A 23117-nucleotide genomic window follows, 5' to 3' on the forward strand; every position below is an offset into this window, starting at 1 on the left:
TTTTTTGATTAGTCAATTTGTAAAATTCTTTCTTCTAATTGATCAAATGCTTCAAAGCATTTATAGCGAGACTTTGATTACAGCCACAGAGAGAGACAGAGAGTGGCAAATTGCACGTGCCCACGTCCAATCAGAGGAGACGAGTTACGTGATGCAATTTGCCACTCTCTCTCTAAATGCATTCGGTAATATTGGGTCATCTAAAAAGTATCCGCGGTTTGTCACTAGATATATGACCATCAACACACATTTAGTGACAAAAAACCGCGGATACTTTTTAGATGACCCAATATAAATCTGAGGCGTCGGAGTATATAGCATATGTCACGTGTACTGTAGAAAAAGAGCACTCCGACATCTTAGATCTGCATTGCCGAATGCAGCTTCTGTGAGGCTCTTTAATCACAGTATAAAGATATACAGTAGGGACAAAATCCCGTTTTCATTCAGCCGTCCATATTTTCTTGCACATTATTAGCGGCTATGTTTTTGGTGATATCAATCTCGATCAAAGCAGAGAACCTACGGTTTCTCCGTTACTGCAATCACGTCATGATATATTGCTGCGCCTGCTTAACGATGAGACACTACAATGAGTATTTCCATAGTATAAGAATATAAGGTATTTCAATCCCGAGGATGTGCAGTAATTCAAAATGATGGTTGCTCCTAAATCAATCACAATTTTGTCCAAAATTGTAAAAAGCAACATGGTTGTTATCATAGTTGCTACATATGCTACGTATGTATATAAATACATTAGGTTAGAAGTGATCAAAAAGCGGAGTCTCACGTCGTGTGTAAATCAGATCTCGTGTTCTTCTTGATTGCATTATTCTTTCGAAAGTTTGTTCAGTTCGAAGTGGCCGATGAGTGATTAAGAGCGAAGTTCTTTAAGTAATAACAGTTAGAGTATATATAACAATATCTATAAAAAATCGTGCTTCTCATTCATTTATAAATTATTTCCTTTATTGTAATTTATTAATCTTTTTTCTAAATAATTAATTAGCATATTCTATTTGGGTTGTAGAAATGCCCACGTGTTATGTTCAAAACTGTAAGAGTCGTACATTAGTCGTACATTGAGCCGATCTTAAGTATCAAATTACATTTACTAATATTATTATATTTATTAACATTATTGTCATTAATTTTATTAATATTATTTTATTTCATACTCCATTATTTTATTCATTTACGAGCTTTTGTACTTTTTCAAATTTTAATTTTGTTTTTACAATTGTTATGTATGTATTGGATCATCTAAAAAGTATCCGCGGTACTTTGTCACTAGATATATGACCATCGACACACATCTAGTGACAAAAAACCGCGGATACTTTTTAGATGACCCAATATTTTTACCAACTGCATTTGAATTTAGCGCTAAATTTTATTAGCGGACAAATTTCTGATTGGTTGTTCTAATACTTTTCCGTCATTATACGTAATGAAATATTGGGTCATCTAAAAAGTATCCGCGGTTTTTTGTCACTAGATGTGTGTTGATGGTCATATATCTAGTGACAAAGTACCGCGGATACTTTTTAGATGACCCATATATTGTACTATAGGTACTTCCCAATTACAATATCCCTAGATACTTTCGTACACACGACGACACAAGTTGCGTTCCAATTGTCCGTTATCATTAGGCTGGAATTAGACACATTGAAGATAGAAAGATTGAAGTTTGACCAATCGGAACAAAAGGAGCCAAAATTTCTGTATCCTCATGGGTGAAATTTCAATCTTTAATCTTTAATCTCAATCTTCAATGCATAATCTGATTCCGGTCTCACAATGAGAGAGTGGCAAACAAAAAAGTTTTGCTAATTCATATTTACGATCAAATTAACCTAAAAATACACATCTTTTGAATTTTAATTATTCGTAAATTCGCCTCGATGGATTTCCGATACATTAATTACGACACATTCTCTTTACTTATACTGTAAACAGTCTCAGCTTCGTCCGTTTTCTATTGAAAGATACGATCCAATACGATACTGAACAGCTATTAGAGTATATCCATACAAACTTCCATAGTCGCATAAACGTATGCATCAAAAAAATTATCCACATTTCTCCTATTATCACGTCCGTTACAATCTCATTTTGTCCAGTAATAATTTTGAACAGACTTGGAGTAGCGCAGACAATCTCTAGAGACCATCTAGAGACGTATCTGACGCTTTTCCTCATTGCGGAAGGGGGAATTAGGAACGCCCACGGCGAAAATGTAAGAGAGCGGCAGAGTAACAACGCGCGTCATCCCGAGCGGTCACGCGCGAATCGTCGATTCCTCCCGTTGATCGACCAATCGCCACTGTTTTAATTTAAGTGCTATGTGTGAAGCCTAATGTCTAAATCTAGAAGAACTTAATTTCTAAATCTTAATTTTCTAATTCCAAGGCCTAAAAGTATTAGTCTTCATTTTTTTTCTTCTAATTCTTCAAGCGTCAATTCAAATGTTTAAATCTACAAATAATTAGCAATAAGTAGACTATTAGTAAGTAATGTATCGGTGTGAATTATAAATATACATTTAAATAAGCTAACTCGAGTCAATGTTTTATGGATGCTCCATCTCCTTGATAACTCTGCACGATATAATCATCCACTAGCAAGAGAAAGAGAGAGAGAAAGAGAGAGCAGCTTTTCTGCGAGACCTAGGACCAATAGTTTAATCCACTTCGAGTTGCAGAAGTCTGGGACGCCGATCACCTATTCCTGTCGATATTTGAGGGCATCATCAAATACAATCGAACATTAGATAAGTGAGCCTTTAAATACAATACATTGTTAAACAACTGTTACCTATTAAAGCCATTCTATATTGGTAGCATCAGAAGCGTCTTAAGCATCATGCGACTATAAAATTGAAGTATTGGATTGGCTGAAGCAACAAGATTGACTTGCGACGTCAATCTACGATACGACCAATACAGAATGACCTTTAATCCACCATTTAAGTCATTTGAGGAGAATACTGTTAACGATCGAAAAGTGCAGCGTTGGTTTGAAAAATTTCGGTCTGGTGATTTTTCCCTACAAAATGAACCACGTGGAAGACCCAAAACGTCTGTGAAAAATGATGCTCTGAAAGCATTGGTGGAAACGAATCCAACTGTATCTACAAGGGAACTTGCTACCAGAATGAAAGTTGACCATACAACGATATTGCGACACCTTTCTGAAATTGGCAAAGTGAAAAAAATGGATAAATGGGTACCGCACGAACTAATCGAGCGAAATAAGCTGGATCGATTGAACGTATGCTCATCATTATCCGATTTCATCGAGAGCCATTTTTCGATCGGATTATTACTTGTGATGAAAAATGGATTCTTTACGACAATAGGAAAAGTGTGCTCGGTGGCTTGATAGGAATGAGGCTTGTGGCCATCACTTCATCCACGGAAAATTTTAATAATAGTTTGGTGGAATGTGACTGGAGTAATTCATTACTCATTCCTTCGAACTGGGGAGACAATTACAGCCGAAAAATATTGCCAGTATATTGATGAAATGCATGAAAAATTGAAAATTATACGCCCATTATTTGTTAATGGTCCAATACTTCTCCACGACAACGCTCGGCCGCATACGTCGTACAAAACAATTGCGAAATTAAATGAATTAAAATATGAAATTTTGCAGCACCCAGCTTATTCACCGGATCTTTCGCCAACCGACTTTGATTTTTTTAAACATTTAGAACAGTTTTTAGGAGCTAAACAGTATGAAAATGAAGACAGAAAATGAAGATTGAAAAATTCCATATCAGAGTTTATTGATTCTAAACATCAGAATTTCTTTAAGACAGGCATCTATGCATTAAAATCTCGTTGGGAAAAGTATATTGAAACAAATGAAGCATATTTTGATTAAATAAACAGCTTTTGAAAAAAGATATGCAGTTTTATATATTCACTTAAAAATCCGACATTTCATACGCACCAACCTAATAGAATGGCCTTTATATCTTCGCACCAGAAACCGAAAAGAGAAATTATCAAGGGATCTTGCAGCATTACATCCACTTGAGTTGTCCCAAATTTGAATTTTGAATTTTGTAACATGTGCTCAGTATTAACAATCACTCTGCATGCTCTCGCGAATTACTCTGAGTGCCCTGAAATCCTCATAAGATTCGTCGCAAATCTAGGGAGAACGGGAGAGCAGCCGTGTAGCAATCCGGAATTCACTATAGTCGGCGTATCTAGTGCCCGATTTTAGCCAATCAATTGATCGGACAAATATGGCCGAGACCCTTCTCGAGGCGCAAACTACGAAATAATTTTAAACCTAGAGTCTTGGTTTAGTTCGAAACCGAGGAACCGGCCGAACCTCCCCGGGATGTAACACTATAAAGATGCATGTAAAATGTGGATAATTTTCTTTATTCATACGTTTACGCGGCTATGCAAGATTGTGTGGATATACCCTTAATCCCGGATCTACAGTAGATTTTTAAGCCTTAAGCCATAAGGAATGGACGAATCATAATTAATTATTCTCCTCGCATTCGACTGTAGTTGGTTAATTTCTTACGACTTAAGGCTTAAAACACCTATTGTAGATTCAGACTAATGCAGAAGTTCGTTCGGTAAATTTAAGTCATGTGACTAACAGATGAGAAAGCAGTGAATGCGCTAGCCATTGCGTAAACAAATGCACCCTAAAAAGCTTTTTCATGCGCAGCATGCTACGGCAACGAAAATGTTACGAGATGCAAATTTTCCATAATTGTTTCTGCTTCATTTACTATACATAAAAAAAAAACGACATATGTATTAAAGTTTAATCTCAAATATGTCTTTTATTTGCTCAGCTCAAAAATTAATATAGAAAACTTAAAAAAAATAAAAAAACTTGATTATATGGCAACTTATATGGTACTTATATGGTACTATTAGTACAGTTACAATTTGAATAATTATCATTTCAAGTAATTATTTAAAATTTAGAATATCTCCCCATCATTTCAAATCTTAATAAAAATGTATTTATTTTAATAAATTTATTATTATTAATTGTACTTATTTTAGTAAATGTACTTAATTTTCACATTTTTTGCAAATATTGCAGATTTTCTCAACTTTGAATTCTTTGCTGCTCGTTGTTCGTTCGATTGAGCTTCAATGAGATGCGGTAAAATGTATTTTGCGTCGGAAGTGCATCATCTAATACAAAATTTTTAATCAATAGTAACGAATTGCTGCCGCAGTGTATTGCATATAAAAAATCAGTTTAATATGTCGATATTGGCGCCAATGCATGTGTCTAATGCTGATTAGTTTCGCCTAAAGCGGGGAGCACAGATTCTAGCATAATGCATAAAACATGAAGTATAAGAAAATTAATCAATCAGAGTCCTTTATTTCATGGAAAGGAAGAAAATAAAAGATTTTGATTGGTTCATTTTTTTATGTATTATGTGTTATGCATTATGTAAGAGTCTGTGCTCCCCGTCTTAAGCTGGGAGCACAAACTCTTGCATAATGCATAACACATGAGGCATAAGAAATTGAATCAATCAGAATTCTTTATTTCATAGAAAGAAAGGAAATGAAGGACTTCGATTGATACATTTTCTTATGCATTATATGTGTTATGTGTTATGCAAGAGTCTGTGCTTCCCGCTTTACTATTAGTTAGAAAAAAGACAATGTTGAAGAAAAAAGAAATTATCACAAGGAATTGCATCATATAAATATATCCCCGGATGTAGGACACTAAATGGTAACTTTCGAATTGGCTCACTCTTTTTAGTTCGGATCTATAAAGACTTCTTTTACACCATTAAATTGATTAGTATGTGTATCAAATTGATGCGGATTAATTATTTGACAAGTCCTTACACCGATCTGTTTCAGAACGGATCAGATTAGGTGGCATGATGTCTTCACTGCTTTTCAAGATATAAAATCTCTAATTTTAAAATCTTTAATCTGAACTTAAAAGCAGTAACGAATTTTAATATACGATCCAAAATCAACCAAGCGTTTACAGCACTCTGAGATTCTTTACACGTACCATTTGATACACGTACCAGCTTGGTCTGATACTCGTGATTCAGACCAAAATAATCCGCCAGCGTTTATACCAATCGTATCAAGTGATTTAGTACTTACTATCAAATGCTCGGTCTAAACTAGACCAAAGGCGTATTCAGATTCCTACCTGGGTGCTCCTCAGGTGTCATGTCATTTTTGTCTAATGTACGATAAATAACAAGAATGGAATGATACCTAGGTGACACTTGAGTGGAAATCTGAATCACACAGTCGATAGATGTCTTAAGCCTTAAGCCGTAAAAAATTAACCAACTACAGTCGAATGCGAAGAGAATTGATTGTGATTCGTCCATTCCTTATGGCTTAAGGCTTAAAAATCTATTGTAGATCCTATTGGGATTATACTCACTTTACGGTGAATCAGAGAGAAGATTTGTTCGCGTCGCACGCTCCAACATGTCCAACATGCTCCAATACGTTCGCATCGCGTTAGAGCATACTCCATCAATCAATTAAGAACACGCTCTATTTGCCTCACTTCAAAAGATAGTATTCACGATACTTTGTATATTCGCGATACTTTGTCACTAGATATATGACCATCAACACACATCTAGTGACAAAAAACCGCAGATACTTTTTAGATGACCCAATATAATATAAAAATATAATATAACTTTTATATTTATTAAAAACCATTTTGTATCAAAATGCTTTTCAAATAATCGAGGTAACACAAAATACCCGAAACGAAACGAGACACATGTCCGATCCGTTCAAGTAATCTCACAGTTAGGTTAGGTTAGGTGACATGCTCACTTGTCTTAAATCCGTTCATGTCACTGAACATTGGAGCACATGAATGCAACTGCTCCAACCACCTTACCTGTGATACAAGTGCTCTCTAGGTTAATTTGGAATATGCGACGCGAACAAACCTAGAGAGAATCAAGGAAGAGTGTGTGTGTTCCTCTTCTCTGATTAGTTCCGACATTTATAGTGCACTTCTGCAAATGTGTATGTGTGTATATATGTACAGTGTACTGCATTAATTCGCTGGGTATAGTAGCGGCCCGACTTATTGAAAATAAGGAAATACAGTGTTAAAGAGTTGATACAAAATTCTTAGAGTTCTATGAAAAAAAAAAAATTTTTGTCTCTTGCAATTTTTCTGTAAAGTTAATAATATTTGAGTAAAAAAATAAACGTCGATAAATCAGTGTGATGAGCGCGCCGTTAATCTACACCAACGTAGGTATGTATTACACCGAAGTACAAGTTCATTTTTGTTCCTCATTATACACGGCAGGAATGGATCCCTTGGCGTTCGGCGCGCGCTACACACTCCTATCAAAGCGCACACGTACGTGTTACGCGGAGGAGGCGAACAGCGCGAAGGGAGAAAATAGTGGAGGCGCTCTCCAATATTCTGTCCTTAGTGCAAGGTGCACGATTGAGAGAGAAAGTGTAACTGGTGATGCTGGCTCATGGTGTCCTTTCGCTGTCTCACACATATGTTAGTATGAATAAGATTCCCCGGTGTCTCTCATTCACTAATATTCATAATAATACTTTTATTATGCACAAAATGTAATTATGCATAAAAATTTTTAACATTGTAAAAAATTTTTGTACATTATTACAACATTACATGTAATTTTGAGACTCATGTAATAGCTTTGCATGCATTTATAAATTTGCAGTGTGTAAATGAAATTAATATTTTGTATCGTAAGATTGCAAAATTAAATTTATAGTTAAATATAAGTTAACATATAATAAAATTTAAAAAAATATAATGTAATGCCGCACGCCGAACGCTAGGAGACACTATTTCTGCCGGTGCGTACATATGTCATACACAATACTAGTGTGGTACAATAATAGAGTATGCAATACCGTATGTTCCATCACGTTCCTAACATATCTTCTACTCATTTCAACGGTACACTAAAAAGCGGCTTTCGGATGAGTCAGCTCCATTCTCCAGTATGACTATTCTCTAACTTTGTAACGATGATATCGTCATCGCTACATCTAGAGACTTTAATTACAATAATTACTTTAAGGTTATGTTCAAATTCCCAGACGAGTGTTATCCAGCATGCCTATTCTCTAACTTTATAACGACGATGTCGTTATCGTTACGTAGCGACGGTTGTCGCTGATGATGCTATAACGACGAGGTTATTCTGTAAAGGCTAGCGAAACGATATTCATACAAAATACGATTAAGACGTCGTTATCGAAACGAGTATATTCAATTTCATATAACTCTGTCGTCGTAGTATCCAGCCAATCTCCTATATTTCTTGATGAGTTTAGGAACGTTAAATAACAAGGTTAGAATCTTTTAAGTGATAACAGTAAAGTGAAAAAAAAATAGAAGAGATATATTCCTAACCATACAGTCGTAAAGTTTAACGCTTAATATCTCGATTCGCAGGGCAGAGCGACAATTATTTCTGCCAGATTCTTTTGTTTCATGCAAAAACGCGTCGAATAAGCCCTAATTTTATTGATTTATAAGCTGCAGGACCTATTCTGTATAATTATCAAGAAAAACAAAGCTTTCAATAAACACAATGTTACAAGAATAAGTCTATATGTATAAACAATTTAAATTATATATGAAAAAATTAGTAAATCATGTATGAAATTTACATCATTTATTTACATTAAATTCGTTTTTGCCGATAAAGTTTATATAAAGTCCGAAATTATCTTTGTTTTTTATAATGAAATTAATGATTTTTCTAATTATTTTGCATATAAAATTATTAAGAGTTATAAAAAAAATCAATTGTGCAGATATTTCATACTTTATTCTAGCATATTTGGATTTGAAATATGAAATATCTTCTAAACTATTAATTTTTTGATATTATCTTCATACCTTAATATAATATTTTTATGCATAGAATAAGGTGAATCATTTGATGTAAAGGACACAGAGTTCCTTCAATAAAAGTTGTTTAATTTTTTGAAACTATGTTTTCTAATCATATTACTTGTTTTTCTTAAATTTAGCCTATAATGTTAGCTCTTCTTTTAGAAAAACTGGAAGAATTCGACAGGGCAGAGCCACTCAACAACAAATTGAAGCTCTAATAACTTATTTAAAACAATATTCTCAGCATCTGGCAAATTTACTATGAACAGTAACATACAATTACAAGGAAGTTGGGAACTCTTAGTCACTTTCTTAAATTCATTAGGATCTAAAGGCAAAGAAAAGGATATAAAGTCGTGGAAGACTGTAAGTATATAGTATATAATACAGGGATGCTTGGCAACAGGTGAAAAAATTTAAAGAGTAATTTTAGATAATTAAACAAGAAAAAGTAATAAAATTATAATTAAAACATATGTATTTCGGATATTTTTTACGTGAACGTTTAAACATTTATAATTACAAATCCAAATCCATTACAAATCAAGTTTTCACCGCAATTTTGTTATAAGTATTGATTTTCGTTTTATTTTATCATTTACATGCACTTAAATCTTTGCAAAGTTCCTTCTAATTTTTCCTAAAATTTTTCCCTTATTGCCAAACACCTTGAACATCAATATTCAACAAATATTGACTACTAATAAGGTTTTTCCTCTTGTATTCTTTCTGTTATTGATCGTAAAACTTATTAAAATTATCATATAACTTTTTGAAGTTATTAACACATTTATTAAATATACTGCTTTAACATTTAATAATTTTTTTATTTTCTTACAGACATGGCGAGATCTTAAATGTAAAGTATCAGATAAAACAAAAATTGAGAAAAGGAAGAGCAGCAACAGGAAACATGTATTATGCGCTCATAGAATGCCATTGAAGAATTGACAGCAGGAAATATTTTAAATGAAACACCAGCTCTAATTATCATCCCAGAATTAGAAGACATAGGTACATATTATCAATACTCTATTTTATAAAGAAATATATACAATTTTATTTTTCAGCTATTACAAATGAAAGTGAATTGAACAATGAAGGAAGTGAATCGAACAATGGAGAAAATTTCATTGAACAGAACGTAATAGAGGTTCCATGTACGTCATCATCACAAGGTACAGGATGTTAGCTTAAAATTAAAGTTGGTTTCATTACCCTAGTTTACACCGAGCACTTAATACTAATGCCTGATTCCACCATAATGACTACATTTACATAGTAATACCCTCAATTAGGTTTAATAACATACCGTAGTTATAAAACTGGCCAATCACGGTTGTTCCATTCTTCTGAGGAACAGCTATGATTGGCCAATTTCATAACTATGGATGTTATTAAACCTAATTAAGCATGCTGTGTAACAGACCCAGTGTGAAATAACAATGAAATCGACGTCGAATCGACGTTGACTCAATATCGATTCTATTATTATTTCTCACTGGGAAGGTCAATGATAGTTTAATATTAAATTAAATTATCATTGATGAAACTGCGCATTATTACGCGTATCAAGTACGTGGTGTAAATTAGGTCATATTGTTAAACTTTACTATATATTCTAAATATTAATACTTTTTTATTTTTAGCAAATAGAACACAAATCAGGTCGAGTGAATGCAAAAAACATAAATATACTACAGCCGGTATTCATAGTCGATTCTTATACTTAAGACCGTCTTAAGTATAGTCTTAAGATGTCACGAATCAATCAGAGACCGTCTTAAGACATTACTTAAGGCGGTCTTGAAATAAGAACTGACTATGAATACTGGTCTACAACCCTAAAATTCTAAATAAAAAAAATAATAAATCATATGTGTATATTTCCGATTTAAAATAAATTTTTGTATTTTTTTTTTTTTACATATTTGCAGGTAGGCATGCAGAACGTTTAGGAGTACAATTATATGATGCTCGAGAATCTTTTGGGGCAATAGCAGACAAACATGCTGAAGCAATGGTGATTAGTCTTATTGTCAATTTAAGAGTATTTTAATTTTAATAATAAAAAAACTTTGACCAATTTATATATGCACAACTAACTTGGTAATAAGCCTTATTTTATCAGAGCTGGAACATAGCTTAATATTCTTTATAATTTTATATACATTTTCAAGTTCATCAAACTAGTGTGCCGAGTACATTTTCATTCTTAACACACTTCTAAATTGAACTAGAATAGTAATATTATAATAATAAATTGATAATCATTGAATTTATTATTCATTTAATATTATAATATTATTACTTTCGTTCAGTTTAGAACCCACAAAATCGAAAATTTGTTCGGTGCGCAGTTTGATGAACTTAAAAATGTATATAAAGTCACACAAAAATATTAAGCATTACAAATTTAACTCTAACCTAATAAGCTCATTACTAATTGTTATAATTATACTTTAGTTTAATAATATTATATGTTTATAGATGCTAGCTGAGGCTATGAAATCGCAAGCTGAAACATTATTGCGAATAGGCGAAGTTATGGATAGAATGGCAAAGAATGAGGAACGGCAAACACAGTTATTAGAAATTATGTTTGAATGTTTGAAAGACGGTACATAAATTCAAGGATATGTAAACTTAATCCTTTTTCATTATTATTTTATATATTTTATAATATTTTATAATACAAAATATTATCATACAAATCAGACGTTTATATTCATCGATGTAATAAATTCAAATTATTTTCATCTAAAATTACTCATTCTCATTATCCCATGCACATTGGTAATTGGGAAACGAATCTCGCATAATTTGCTTCTGTATATGCTGTACTACTGCTCTAGGCCCTCTGCGTACTACATTTTATTTTTCTTCTATATCATTTGCTTCATTTGCATGTGCATCGTCAAAGACGACATTTTCTTCTATCTCTAATGGGAGTCGATAGTGTACACGTATATTATGTAAAACTGCGCATGCATTTACAATTAATTTGCTAATATCTGGAGCATACATCAATATACGTTGGTAAGACAAACATCTCCACGTTTCCTTTAAAATTCCAAATAATCTTTCAACGATACTCCGTGTTTTACATAATTTCTGATTATAATGACACTAGCGATTCCACTGAGGATAATTTGTCAACGGTGTCATTAACCATGGCTCTAATGGATATCCAGCATCTCCTGTAAATACATATGTGATTTAATTCTCCGGACAAAAGATCTTAAGTCTATTCTCTTTATCTGAATTTCTTACACAGTTCATCTTTCCTCTTTTTTTTTCATCATTTTTTTCCTCATTTCTTTTCAGAGAAAAAAGAGAAGAGACGAATTGTGCAAGAATTAGATCAGCTAAAAAGAACAAATCTATAACAGTTTATTTCATGTTATAAGTTTACTAAATATTTAAATCTTTTTGGAGAAAACTATTGAAAGTGAACAATCTTTCTCAGTGATGTACATTTCTATAAAGAATGTTGCTTTTGAATGGAAATATGAATACTTTTAACTGTATATAATTAATTGCACAATAAAAGTTGAAAAGTTACCTACGTAATCAACATTCAATTAATGCTTACCAATTAAATAAATTTTCCCCTTGGTTATACCAATGTTCCATGACACGTTTAATTGGAGAAGCACTCCAGATATATGCATCATTCCTTGCATCTATCTGGGTATCGTGCATTTATATTTAATATTTTCATATCTGAATCAACTATCTGTAAAAATATTAGAATTAACAGGATACTTTCTATATAATACTTTTTACACATGCATGCACGCACTGTTAATATATTTGCAAAGTTCAAAATTAGCTAATGAAATATAAAACATGCCTGTTCAACTTTAGCTACCGAGACGCAAGGTCACACAAAAAATCAATACGGGTAAGATTTCGGGGATTATAAAATATTGATATGCATTACTCAGACGCATATCAATTTTACAGTCCCGAATTCTTACTTATATTTTTTTTACAGTCCCGAAATTCTTACCTTAATTTTTTGTGTTGACGGTCTTGCTCCGAAATTGAACTAAAGTTGGACAAGCTTGACATAAAACATAAAACATTTTTATTATACTTACTGCTTTCAAAGAATGATGGTGATTAACATATGCTTCTTCATGAACATGTGATGCAAGAATATTTATGTACGTACAATCAGTAGCTCCAACAGCTCGAGGAAATATCTGTGCAGCTAGTGCAAATTTGTTCTATTGCAGTAGTCTTTTCATGTGGCATCATGGAAAATTTTATCCATTGGCATAATAAATGTATATTTATTAATTATGTATTTATTATGCACTTTACGTATGCAACGGCTAGTAGTTGGCTGACTTACTAATTCGCATTGGTTTCCAGCTGGTCTTTGATAAGAACCATGAGCAAAAAAATCAATTGCAACCAAAACTTGAATTTCTAGAGACCAGTTATACGTTGTTTTTCTAAATCTTGTCTTAAATTATTAACAATTTGCATGATCAAAACTTGGTTTAGTCTGAACTGTACAATAAATTCTTGTTGTTCAAATGGATTTTGCGCATCGCGCAACAATCTTCTCTCTATTCTTCTTTCAAGTTTCCGCATTCTTTCTTATAAAAATAATATATTTCATTCTAAATACTATACTCTTCAGCGATTTTACCTTAAAAGTAAGAGAAAATCTTAATAACATTATTATGAAAAGCATATCTCATTTACATTGCGTATAAAGTTTATATAAAACATAACCTAAATTTATTTGTTTATTTTATATTTTCAAATATTACAACATTTATAATACATTACTTTTAATTAAAATATTTTGCTATAAAATTTTTTGCGTGCTTTTCAACATATTTAATATGTATGATGTTTATTTAAATTACAATATTTATACCATATTTATACACACTTCCGTACCACCACTATCCGGAGCCGGAGTTGATCGCTATATGTCTAGTTATATTGTCGCTATTGTTTATCGAGGAGTCTTGTATCCCTGTGCTAACGATAAAATTCGATACTTTATCGATACTTTTATCGACATCTATCATTATAGTAAATTACAGAATACCATTTTTCGTTATCATGTCGTTAAATCTCTGTAATGATATCTCTAGATAGTGGTGATATTGTCGTTACGAAGTTAGAGAATAGGCATATAAGTATCACTCCATTCTTGTTACTTACCAAATGTTAAACAAGGATAACATAACACTCGGAGAACTCTCAGGTAATCCAACGAACACGCCTCAGCATATTGATTAACCATGCGTTTGATCACGGATCTACAATAGATTTTTAAATCTTAAGCCATAAGGAACGGATGAATCACAATCAATTATTCTCCTAGCATTCGATTGTAATTAGTCAATTTCTTAAGGCTGAAAACAACTTATGTAGATCCGGACTGAGAATTTGTATGGGCAATTTCGACGATGTCACGAAAAATCTGACATGGACTCTCTCAGATTTCTCTCTGATATATCTCTAGATAGTAATGATATCTCTAGATAATGGTGATATTGTCGTTACGAAGTTAAAAAATAGGCATACAGGTCGCAGCACAGACTCATGCATAATAGAGAGCCTATAATCAGAGTGGCGTCATACAAGAGACGTCATATTTTAGCGAAATTCTGCGAGAGAGAAAGAGATATATGGTCTCAGTCTATCTAACAGACTGTCAGTTTTAGGGTTAGGTGCGACAGGATTGAACGACATAGATACGTAAAGGTATTGGGATTTCTTTTATATTATTACAGATGCATTTTGCTCCTAAAATGTAGGAACAAAGAATCGATAATAAACTAGCGCATTTAATAGCGTAAATAATGTGCAATAAAACGTTTTGTATAAAGTAATGTGCAATATTACTAAATGTATAATATTGCAAGTAGTACAAAATTAATGAAATTTTATAATAAATAATATATGTAAAAGTTTTATTATTTTATATACAATATTTATTTATTATCATTTTTTAATTTGTCACAATTTTTGAGCATTTTTTAACATGAATTCAAAATTTAGAAAATAATGCGTTTAAAAAACTGGAAGGAATGGCTAAAATATGGACCAATCACAAGTGATACGTATGGTGTCACTCTGATTGTAGGCTCTCTAATGTATAACGCATAACGCATAATGCATAAGAAAATCAACTAATCAAAGCTCTTCTTTTCCGTTAACTGGAAGAAAAGAAAGAATTCTGATTGATTAATTCTCTTATGCACTATGCATTATGCCTTATGCAAAATCTGTGCGGCCTTCCCTCAATTTTTTCTGCGGTAAATTGTTGCATGCTTGTTTGCCAATGTTAAAGGGAGAGTACAGACTCTTATAACGTATAACACAGGCATAAGAAATTGCATCAGAGTTCTTTATATTATGGAAAAAAAGGAAACGGAGGACTCGATCGATACATTTTCTTATGCATTAGGCTGCATTTTCATGTTGACGCTCTATTCGAGTGTCAAAACAGGTCACGCGATCAAAATTAATGCTTGATATTCGTCAATTTTGATTACGTGATCTGTTTTGACGCTAAAAATGAGCGTCAAGCATCAGCATGAAAAAGCAGCCTTATATGTTAGGAGTTATATGTAGTCCATTCTACTAGTCGTTTGTCGTATGTTGTATGTCGCACTTGCTATTCTACAGTTGAGTCGTTGATCGAAGCCGGAAAGTTGAAATAAACGTAAAGAATGGATATTGAAACGTTGAATACATATTCAAATTTATTATTAATTTGGACGCAAATTATATGATTGTATATAGAATAATGCAACTCCACTTGTTTGATAATTACTATACATTGATTTAATTAATTTTATAATATTGAAAAAGATCAAAACAATGATCGAAACGTATATTATTAAAGTAATTAAACTTGAATAAATTTATATACAGATAGATACCCAGTGTCAGTTCTTATAAGCATTTCTTAAGTTTGATACAAAAAAGAATTAAATTACAAAATATTTTTATATTAATAATAATAATTTAACAAATAAAAAATTACATATTTATATCATAACAGTTTCTCAAATTTGTGGATATTTTTATTTTCACAGATCTTTTTTTTGCTAACATTTTTAAAATCCACATTTATCATACAAACAATGATTTTCGCGAACGAAATCAATAATTATTTCATCTACATTCCATAATATTGGATCATCTAAAAAGTATTCGCGATTTTTTGTCACTAGATGTGTGTTGATGGTCATATATCTAGTGACAAAGTACCGCGGATACTTTTTAGATGAGCCAATATATTGTAATATAAATATATCCATATAAAAATATCTGTTTATCTATACACAAATGTGTCCGAAGGATTTATGTTTTATCTAGTCTAGACGGAAAAGATGGAATTGACCATCTTCTATTCCGACGACAGCCGACTTGCAACAACTTCATTCGACAGCCAATAATTTAGTGCGCATGTGTACGACTCCGACATACGATTGATTATAGAACGGGCCTTAGGATGAAATCACATGGTCCAGAATAGGAGTGTGATATACAGAATGCATCAAAACAACCAATCAGCGCTATTCCGCACTTTTTCATCACGCAAGTTTTGTATGCTGTTCACATGATGTGTCAAAGATGTATCCAGCGTGAATATATTATAATTTAAAAACTATTAACTTCATGTTAATATTGGGTCATCTAAAAAGTATCCGCGGTACTTTGTCACTAGATATATGACCATCAACACACATCTAGTGACAAAAAACCGCGGATACTTTTTAGATGACCCAATAATTTGCTTATTAAAATGAAATATAATTTTTCAAATTGTAAAAACAATTATGAAGTGTTGCGTAATCATGACAGATTTCCTAACCTGCATAGTCGTCGACTTTAATTTGAAATATCTCAGTTCGCAGGACAGAACAATACTTTTTTCTTGTAAATTCTTCATTTTCATAAGAAAATGCAGTGATTGAATATATTTTTGTCAAAATTTGAATGGATCGGGATCTTCTTAACATTTACCAAAAATAAAAATGAATTAAACCGCGAAATCCTCAATACATTTTATTGTGGTATTTAATAAAATTTACATTGCGTATTTTATTGAGATTTCACTTTTGCATTCAATTAGGTTAGTGTATAGCAGCTTTAATTTGCACTGAGTGGGCACCAGTTTTGCCAGTGAAAAACGCAAATAGGTATTCAGTTAATTGAGCGTCGTGCTCATGAATACTTTTGTTCAGCATCACATTAATAAATATTTCCCAGAGTTCCAGAAAATTTGACTAAATGGTTTTTTTCTGTGGTTTTGGATGGGGTTCTTTACAAAGAATTTGACAACAAATAGATGGGAAAAAATTTAAAAAGTGATTCTAGATAAAATATATAGTGAATAGAAAATGATTCAAGATAAAAATAGAAAAAAATAAAATGCGACGATAGATGCTTCGTTTAATTATAAATGTCTAAATATTCATGTACTTTTAATAATTTACTTTTTACGTGAATTTTGAAAATCTTTAAGCTTTAATCATAATTTTTTCTTATTCTTAATTTCTGTCTTATTTTATCATTTAAAACTACTCCTTGAATTTTCTCTGTTGCTGAATATCCTATATACTTAAGATAAAATAAATGTATATACCGCTAAAAAATTATTGATAATATAGTATTTTTATACAACACTAATCAATCTAATTAATCCACAGAACAAAAGATAATGTTCTCATATAAAGTAAGCTTGATCTGTTCGTTTACTTGGGTAAATCAAAAACAAAGAAAGTTGAAAAGCTGATAAAATACAACCCATAAAATTTGGTATTTGTATAAATTGATCACTGAGCAGACATCCATATGCAAACCATTGGCAAGATACTATCATAGAGGACATTATGACTGGAAATGGTAAACTGTCTGTGCTTTTCATTCTAATCACATGTGCCTATAACAAATTTGTAGTTATTTATTATCAATACGTAAAGTTACAGTGTAAAAGAGGAGAGTGAATAAGACCGCTTAGTGGATTTCCAATTAAACATTTTTTTTATATTGTACGATCACTAGAAATGTGAAAAATATTCATTATACGAGATAAAAATTCGATCCGTAAAGCCTTAATTAATTATTAATCTAGATATAGCATTATGATATGCAAGTCCTTTTCATAACTAATAAATGAATTAATAAAATATTTTCGTTTTTATTGTACATTTTATTTTATTTTTTTGCTTTTGGTCTTTGAGTTTTTCAATTTTTTTGCAACTAAAAATCACATCATTGCATACGAGTGCAATATGTCCCCATATATCAAGTGTAATAAAAAAATTTATTTTTTCACAATAAGCTGTATTCATTTTAGGGGACGATAGTCTAAAATGGTGTTAATATGATAGCAGAGCAGTATAATAAACAAAAATGTTTTATTAATTTATTTATTAGTCATGAAAAAGGCTTAGGTATCACAGAGCGGTATCATAGTTCGTTCTTATTTCAAGACTGCTTGAGTAACGTCTTAAGACGGCTCTCTGATTGTTTAGTGATTTCTTAAGACTGTACTTAAGAAAGGTCTTGAATATAAGATCTGACTATGAATACCGGCCATAATGATATATGTATATATAATTAATAATTAGGGCTTTATGGATCAAATTTTTTCTCATATAATGATTATTTTTACATTCCTAATGATCATGCAATAAAAAAAAAATTGTATGATGTAAGTCTGTAGGAGGCATAAAAACACTTATATAAGACCATAAAAGATACAAGGACAAAAAGGAACAAGATTGAATTTGTATTAATTTGTATCATTGAAAGTAAGTTAATATTTTATATTTTTTTCCTTAAAGTGATTTTATTAGTATATACTTACAATCTATATGTTAGTGACTTCAACAACAGAATCGATGTGAATTAATTCAACACTCAACTTAAAAATATTTTTAGCATATAATAAATTAGTATAACAGCAATAAATTAGTTTGATTTGTACTTGTTTGTCTCATCTTTCTTTTTGTTTTTAGATCAGTGTTAGATCAAAGTTTGAAAAAATATTATCACCTTTTTTTGAGACATGTTTCCAAGAAAGAGAAATGCCTCAGCATCACTTGTTGTATCTGTTTGTATCGTTTTTTCATTTCGTTTATATCTTTAAGGGCAATTAATAATTAGTAATTATGAAATTTCAAAATAGAGGTAAAGCTAACTTCGTTATTTCTGAAGATATTTGTAATCCGCAATAAGTTTGAAATTTCAGTGCTATTTCGGATTGGTTGAGTACAAACGATTCCGAAACAGAGCATCTTGCAGGTTTAAAATATTTTAAAATAGGGTGTTAGGATTTTTTCCTTTTTTTTGAACACCTTAAGGTACAAACAAAAAGAAAACGTTACAAATTTAGTTCAATTTAATGCTTATTGAAAAAATTTTTTTTTCTTAAAGTGCCAGGCTCATAGGTTTTGCTGTGAAGTCACTAACATATAGATTAAAAGTATATACTAATAAAGTTACATTTTAAGGAGAAAAAAGAATATAAAATATTAATTTACTTTCAATGGTGCAAATTAATATAAATTCAGTCTTGTTCATTTTTGTCCTTTATTTTTTTTATGGTCCTCTAGCAGTTTCAATATTACATAAGTTAGTAGCGCCACTGTTTCCTTAGGAATGATATAATATAGAATGTTCTTGATAGTACAAATTAGTATAAATTCTATCCTATTAATTTATGATATATTATTTTTCTTTTATTTTGAATTGATCCTGCCAGCTTAATATTAAGCTAGCAGCGCCATGATTTTTTTTCGAAATAGCACACAGTACAAAATTAAAAGTACAATTAATAAATATTAAAAATTCCGGTAGATCCGATTTGATTCTGCTGATTTGATCCTGCTAGTTTTAGAGAGTTCACAAAAACGACTTTATTAACCTTCCTCCTTAGCATAATATTTAAAAAAAATATACATATTTTCCATCAATAATTTTACTAGATGAGCCTTATTATTTTGTGAAAATACAAATAAAAAAATGTTATTTCATACTTACAAGTGATATTAATGGTGATGCAAAGAATAATATGGTCAAGCTGCAACTAAGAAATCCTATGTGTTTCTCAGCCAAAACTCTGTTTTTTTGAAATATACTGTACAGATATACAAGCGAAATCAAACAAATCGCTATTGTAAACTGCTTAATAGTAGTTGATCTTTTTACGTTATATAAGATATAAATTAATATATAACATATTTGTAATATTGTTCCAAATATATTTACAAATATAATGAACAAATCTCCAGTAAGTGTTCCATATCTTAGCCACAAACTACAACTGTAATGATAAAAATATAATTTTAAATTAACCATTTATATTAATATTGGCAAATATTGCTTAATTATATGATACATACGACATAAAACATGTTACAAATGCCAATCCCGAGCTATCTCCAGTTGAACCATTTCTAATATATTTTTTACACACTAATCTGTAAAATTTATTCATTTTATTTGATCTGATATTAAAATCAAATAGTTTAATTATATTATATGGTAATGAAATATCTTGCAAGATCTAAAAATATTATTAATATAATTGGGTCCTGTCATTGGGTCATTTGTGTCCTGTTTCTTTAAGAGCAGCTCGCTAAAAATAGTGGTCTCTAATAAATATTTTCCCTTAAAAAAAGTTTGATATTAGGGGATAAGGCATCATTGACATCATTTCATGCACATTCTTTGATGAGAATGCCTCAGAAGTTCACGTTGATCACAAATGACCCAATCATCTGTAAAATGAGTGCTTTTTTATAGTTGAAAAAAAAATTTTTTTTTTATTTTTAACTGATTTTCGTTCATAATGTAAGGATTTCATTAGCTATTGAAAAAATTTTTAATAATTTTGTGCTGAAATGTTGAACTATCATTATTTAAATGTTATAAATATCGTTATATGTTAAATAGTGTTCAAAAAAGTTTCTTCTAATTAGTAAGTTTTTGTGACATAATACCAATAATTGTTTTAAAATGTAAAGGCAATATACATATATAAGTTATCTCCCACAGCAAAAAATATCACAAAAGCATGGTGACATGCAAACATCCGCTTTGTCAAATGTGACATCGCTATAATGAAGTTTTGATAAAAATTATACCTTCCTGTAATACTTTTATATTATAGCAATAATTATATTAGGACTCTCGAATTTTAAACAATACAAAAGGGTAAATATAATAGGCTAATGAGAGTCAGCAATGATAAACGGCGCAATTATTTAGTGAACAATCAATAATCAGATATTGGATTGATGTCTTCTTTATTTTGACTATTATAACATATATACCCAGATAGCAAAACGTCTACAGTCTTCTAGCAGACTGTCAGCAGGTTCGAGCAGAAAATGACGGCAGCCATCAACTGCGTCTGCATTAGACTTATGTTTTGTTAACATCGTCTGTCGACATAATGTGAAGGCAAATTGTTGGCAAAAACTGAACAGATTCTACCGACATCTGATGCTGGCAGATTCTGTTATATTTTTTCTAGCAGTCTGTCAACAATATTATGTACATCTAAATCTGTAACAATTCTGTTGATATTTTGTTGGCATAGTGTGCAGCAGACATTTAAAAAATCTGCTTTCTATAGACTTGGCTATCTGGGTAGATTAAGATAATAATGTGATGTCACTGTTAAGTTTTATACTGTGACCTTTTAATAATTACATAAGTGTGGTCACAATTTTCTTGTGATCCTATTGTAATATCACTGTTAAGTTTTATATGGAGGATACTTCGATTTATACCCATACATATTAAAAAAAAATCTCATATTCAAGTTTCTGAACCTAATGCTTTTTGGACTATCAATAAATTTTTGAACTACTAATAAATTTTTTTTCTTTTATAGTTTGCAACTTTAAGATATAAAACATTATCTTTTTCCTTAAACTTGTGTTTTGAATTGTTTGTGTTCTGAGATATGAACGACCTATCACGTACAGAAAAGAACTAGAAAATCATTATAGATAAGAATCTGACAGAATATGCAACTATGTCAATTATATTAAATAAAAACTAAATGAAATATTTAGTTTGGTAAATAAAATAATTATATGAAATAAAAGATATGTATAAATAGTTCATAATTTGAAACATAGAAATATAAAATATTTAATCATAGATTGATAAATAATACAAGGTTAAACACATTTTTAAACAAAAAATATAAATTATGATAATAAATTTTTAAATAAATAAAAACTTAATGTTTAGTGAGCTATCGACGTTATTTAAATTACTTACACGCCAGCTAGAAACTGTAAAACAGTACAAATTGATGCGGATAACGCAAGTGTATTTCTAATCTCCATTGAAATCATAATTTAAAATATACATTTCTTCCACATATTAATTGTCATTTAATAGTTTATCTAACTCATCTAGTACACATTATATATGTACATACGTACATATCACACTTGTCTAACTAGTGATACGCTGTCGTGGGAATATTCTCACATGGGAATGTTCGTATGCATAAGCTGCCATTAAGGCTTAAACACAATAGCACAGGCAATAGACATAGGGCACAGGGAATAATAAAGCTGGAAACAAGATGAAAAGCACGGGCAAGAAATAAAAGATTTCAACCTATCAAAAAGCGTCCATTCTATTATTCATAGTTTTTGATAAGTTGAAATCTCTTATTCCCTGTTCCTATTGCTTGTGCTTTTCATTGTGTTTCCAGCTTAACAGTTTTGTATTGGCTGCTTTCACATCGTAATGGCGATATGGGCACGAACATTCCCGTGTGGGAATAATTTTCAACAGCGCATCACTGATTTATACCAATTTATAGTAATCTATACAGTCTATTGATCTGTTTTCTATTCCTGCACTAGATTACACTAGAACCATGGTGAAAGGTGGAAGAATAAAGCAGGAAGCACAGACTTTTGCATAACGTAATGCAAAAGAAAATCAATTAAAGTCCTTCGTTTCCTTCCTTTTCATGAAATAAAGAATTCCGAATGGTTGATTTCTTAGGTCTTATGTACAATATAAATATAAATAATTTATAATTTATAAAAATAATAATTTATGATAATTTACATATATAGACAACACATAAATAAAATATAAATACAGATTTATAATTTATAATTTATAATAATTCGTATAATTCATAATTTATAATAATTCATATA

General features: G+C 31.0%; 4 protein-coding genes and 1 pseudogene across 7 annotated transcripts in view; 3 read left to right on the forward strand and 2 right to left on the reverse strand.

The window, feature by feature from the left end:
* Positions 1 to 8014, reverse strand: part of Nup98-96 (nuclear pore complex protein Nup98-96) — a 54145-nt gene extending 46131 nt beyond the window's left edge. Inside the window, exon 1 of one of the 2 annotated variants that reach the window (XM_087413469.1) lies at positions 7926 to 8014. The gene's annotated coding sequence lies outside the window, so the exon portion shown is untranslated. Of the gene's footprint in view, positions 1 to 6435; positions 6561 to 7925 lie in introns of those variants that run through there. The other variant, XM_087413467.1, reaches the window with a different exon arrangement.
* LOC147910926 (histone-lysine N-methyltransferase SETMAR pseudogene) lies at positions 2956 to 3390 on the forward strand (annotated as a pseudogene).
* LOC147910927 (uncharacterized) lies at positions 6693 to 8368 on the forward strand. 2 transcript variants are annotated; one of them, XM_087413485.1, is made up of 3 exons: positions 6693 to 7281; positions 7336 to 7542; positions 8096 to 8368. In XM_087413485.1, the coding sequence occupies exons 1-3, from the start codon at positions 7251 to 7253 to the stop codon at positions 8143 to 8145; spliced, it is 288 nt and encodes a 95-aa protein (XP_087269611.1). In that variant the 5' UTR covers positions 6693 to 7250; the 3' UTR covers positions 8146 to 8368. The 2 variants fall into 2 exon arrangements, with proteins under 2 accessions (XP_087269611.1, XP_087269607.1); XM_087413481.1 differs by having other exon boundaries at positions 6698 to 7281; positions 8115 to 8368.
* An 812-nt stretch (positions 8369 to 9180) lies between these two features.
* On the forward strand, positions 9181 to 11685 carry LOC105149225 (uncharacterized). Its single transcript, XM_087412691.1, has 5 exons — positions 9181 to 9285; positions 9852 to 9933; positions 9990 to 10097; positions 10857 to 10942; positions 11410 to 11685. Exons 1-5 carry the CDS (start codon positions 9181 to 9183, stop codon positions 11545 to 11547), a joined length of 519 nt encoding a protein of 172 aa, XP_087268817.1. The 3' UTR covers positions 11548 to 11685.
* A 1833-nt stretch (positions 11686 to 13518) lies between these two features.
* slv (sugar transporter SWEET1) lies at positions 13519 to 22912 on the reverse strand. Of its 2 annotated transcripts, XM_011061493.2 has the most exons (4): positions 22213 to 22477; positions 20319 to 20396; positions 19957 to 20239; positions 16962 to 17851 (listed from the first exon to the last, which is right to left on the reverse strand). In XM_011061493.2, the coding sequence occupies exons 1-4, from the start codon at positions 22287 to 22289 to the stop codon at positions 17636 to 17638; spliced, it is 654 nt and encodes a 217-aa protein (XP_011059795.1). In that variant the 5' UTR covers positions 22290 to 22477; the 3' UTR covers positions 16962 to 17635. The 2 variants fall into 2 exon arrangements, with proteins under 2 accessions (XP_087269603.1, XP_011059795.1); XM_087413477.1 differs by lacking the exons at positions 16962 to 17851; positions 19957 to 20239; positions 20319 to 20396 and adding exons at positions 13519 to 13585; positions 14113 to 14210 and having other exon boundaries at positions 22213 to 22912.
* Positions 22913 to 23117: the final 205 nt, after the last annotated feature.

This window comes from Acromyrmex echinatior, chromosome 1 (assembly GCF_024713525.1).
Source record: "Acromyrmex echinatior isolate Ae372 chromosome 1, ASM2471352v2, whole genome shotgun sequence".
Taxonomy (NCBI): domain Eukaryota; kingdom Metazoa; phylum Arthropoda; class Insecta; order Hymenoptera; family Formicidae; genus Acromyrmex; species Acromyrmex echinatior.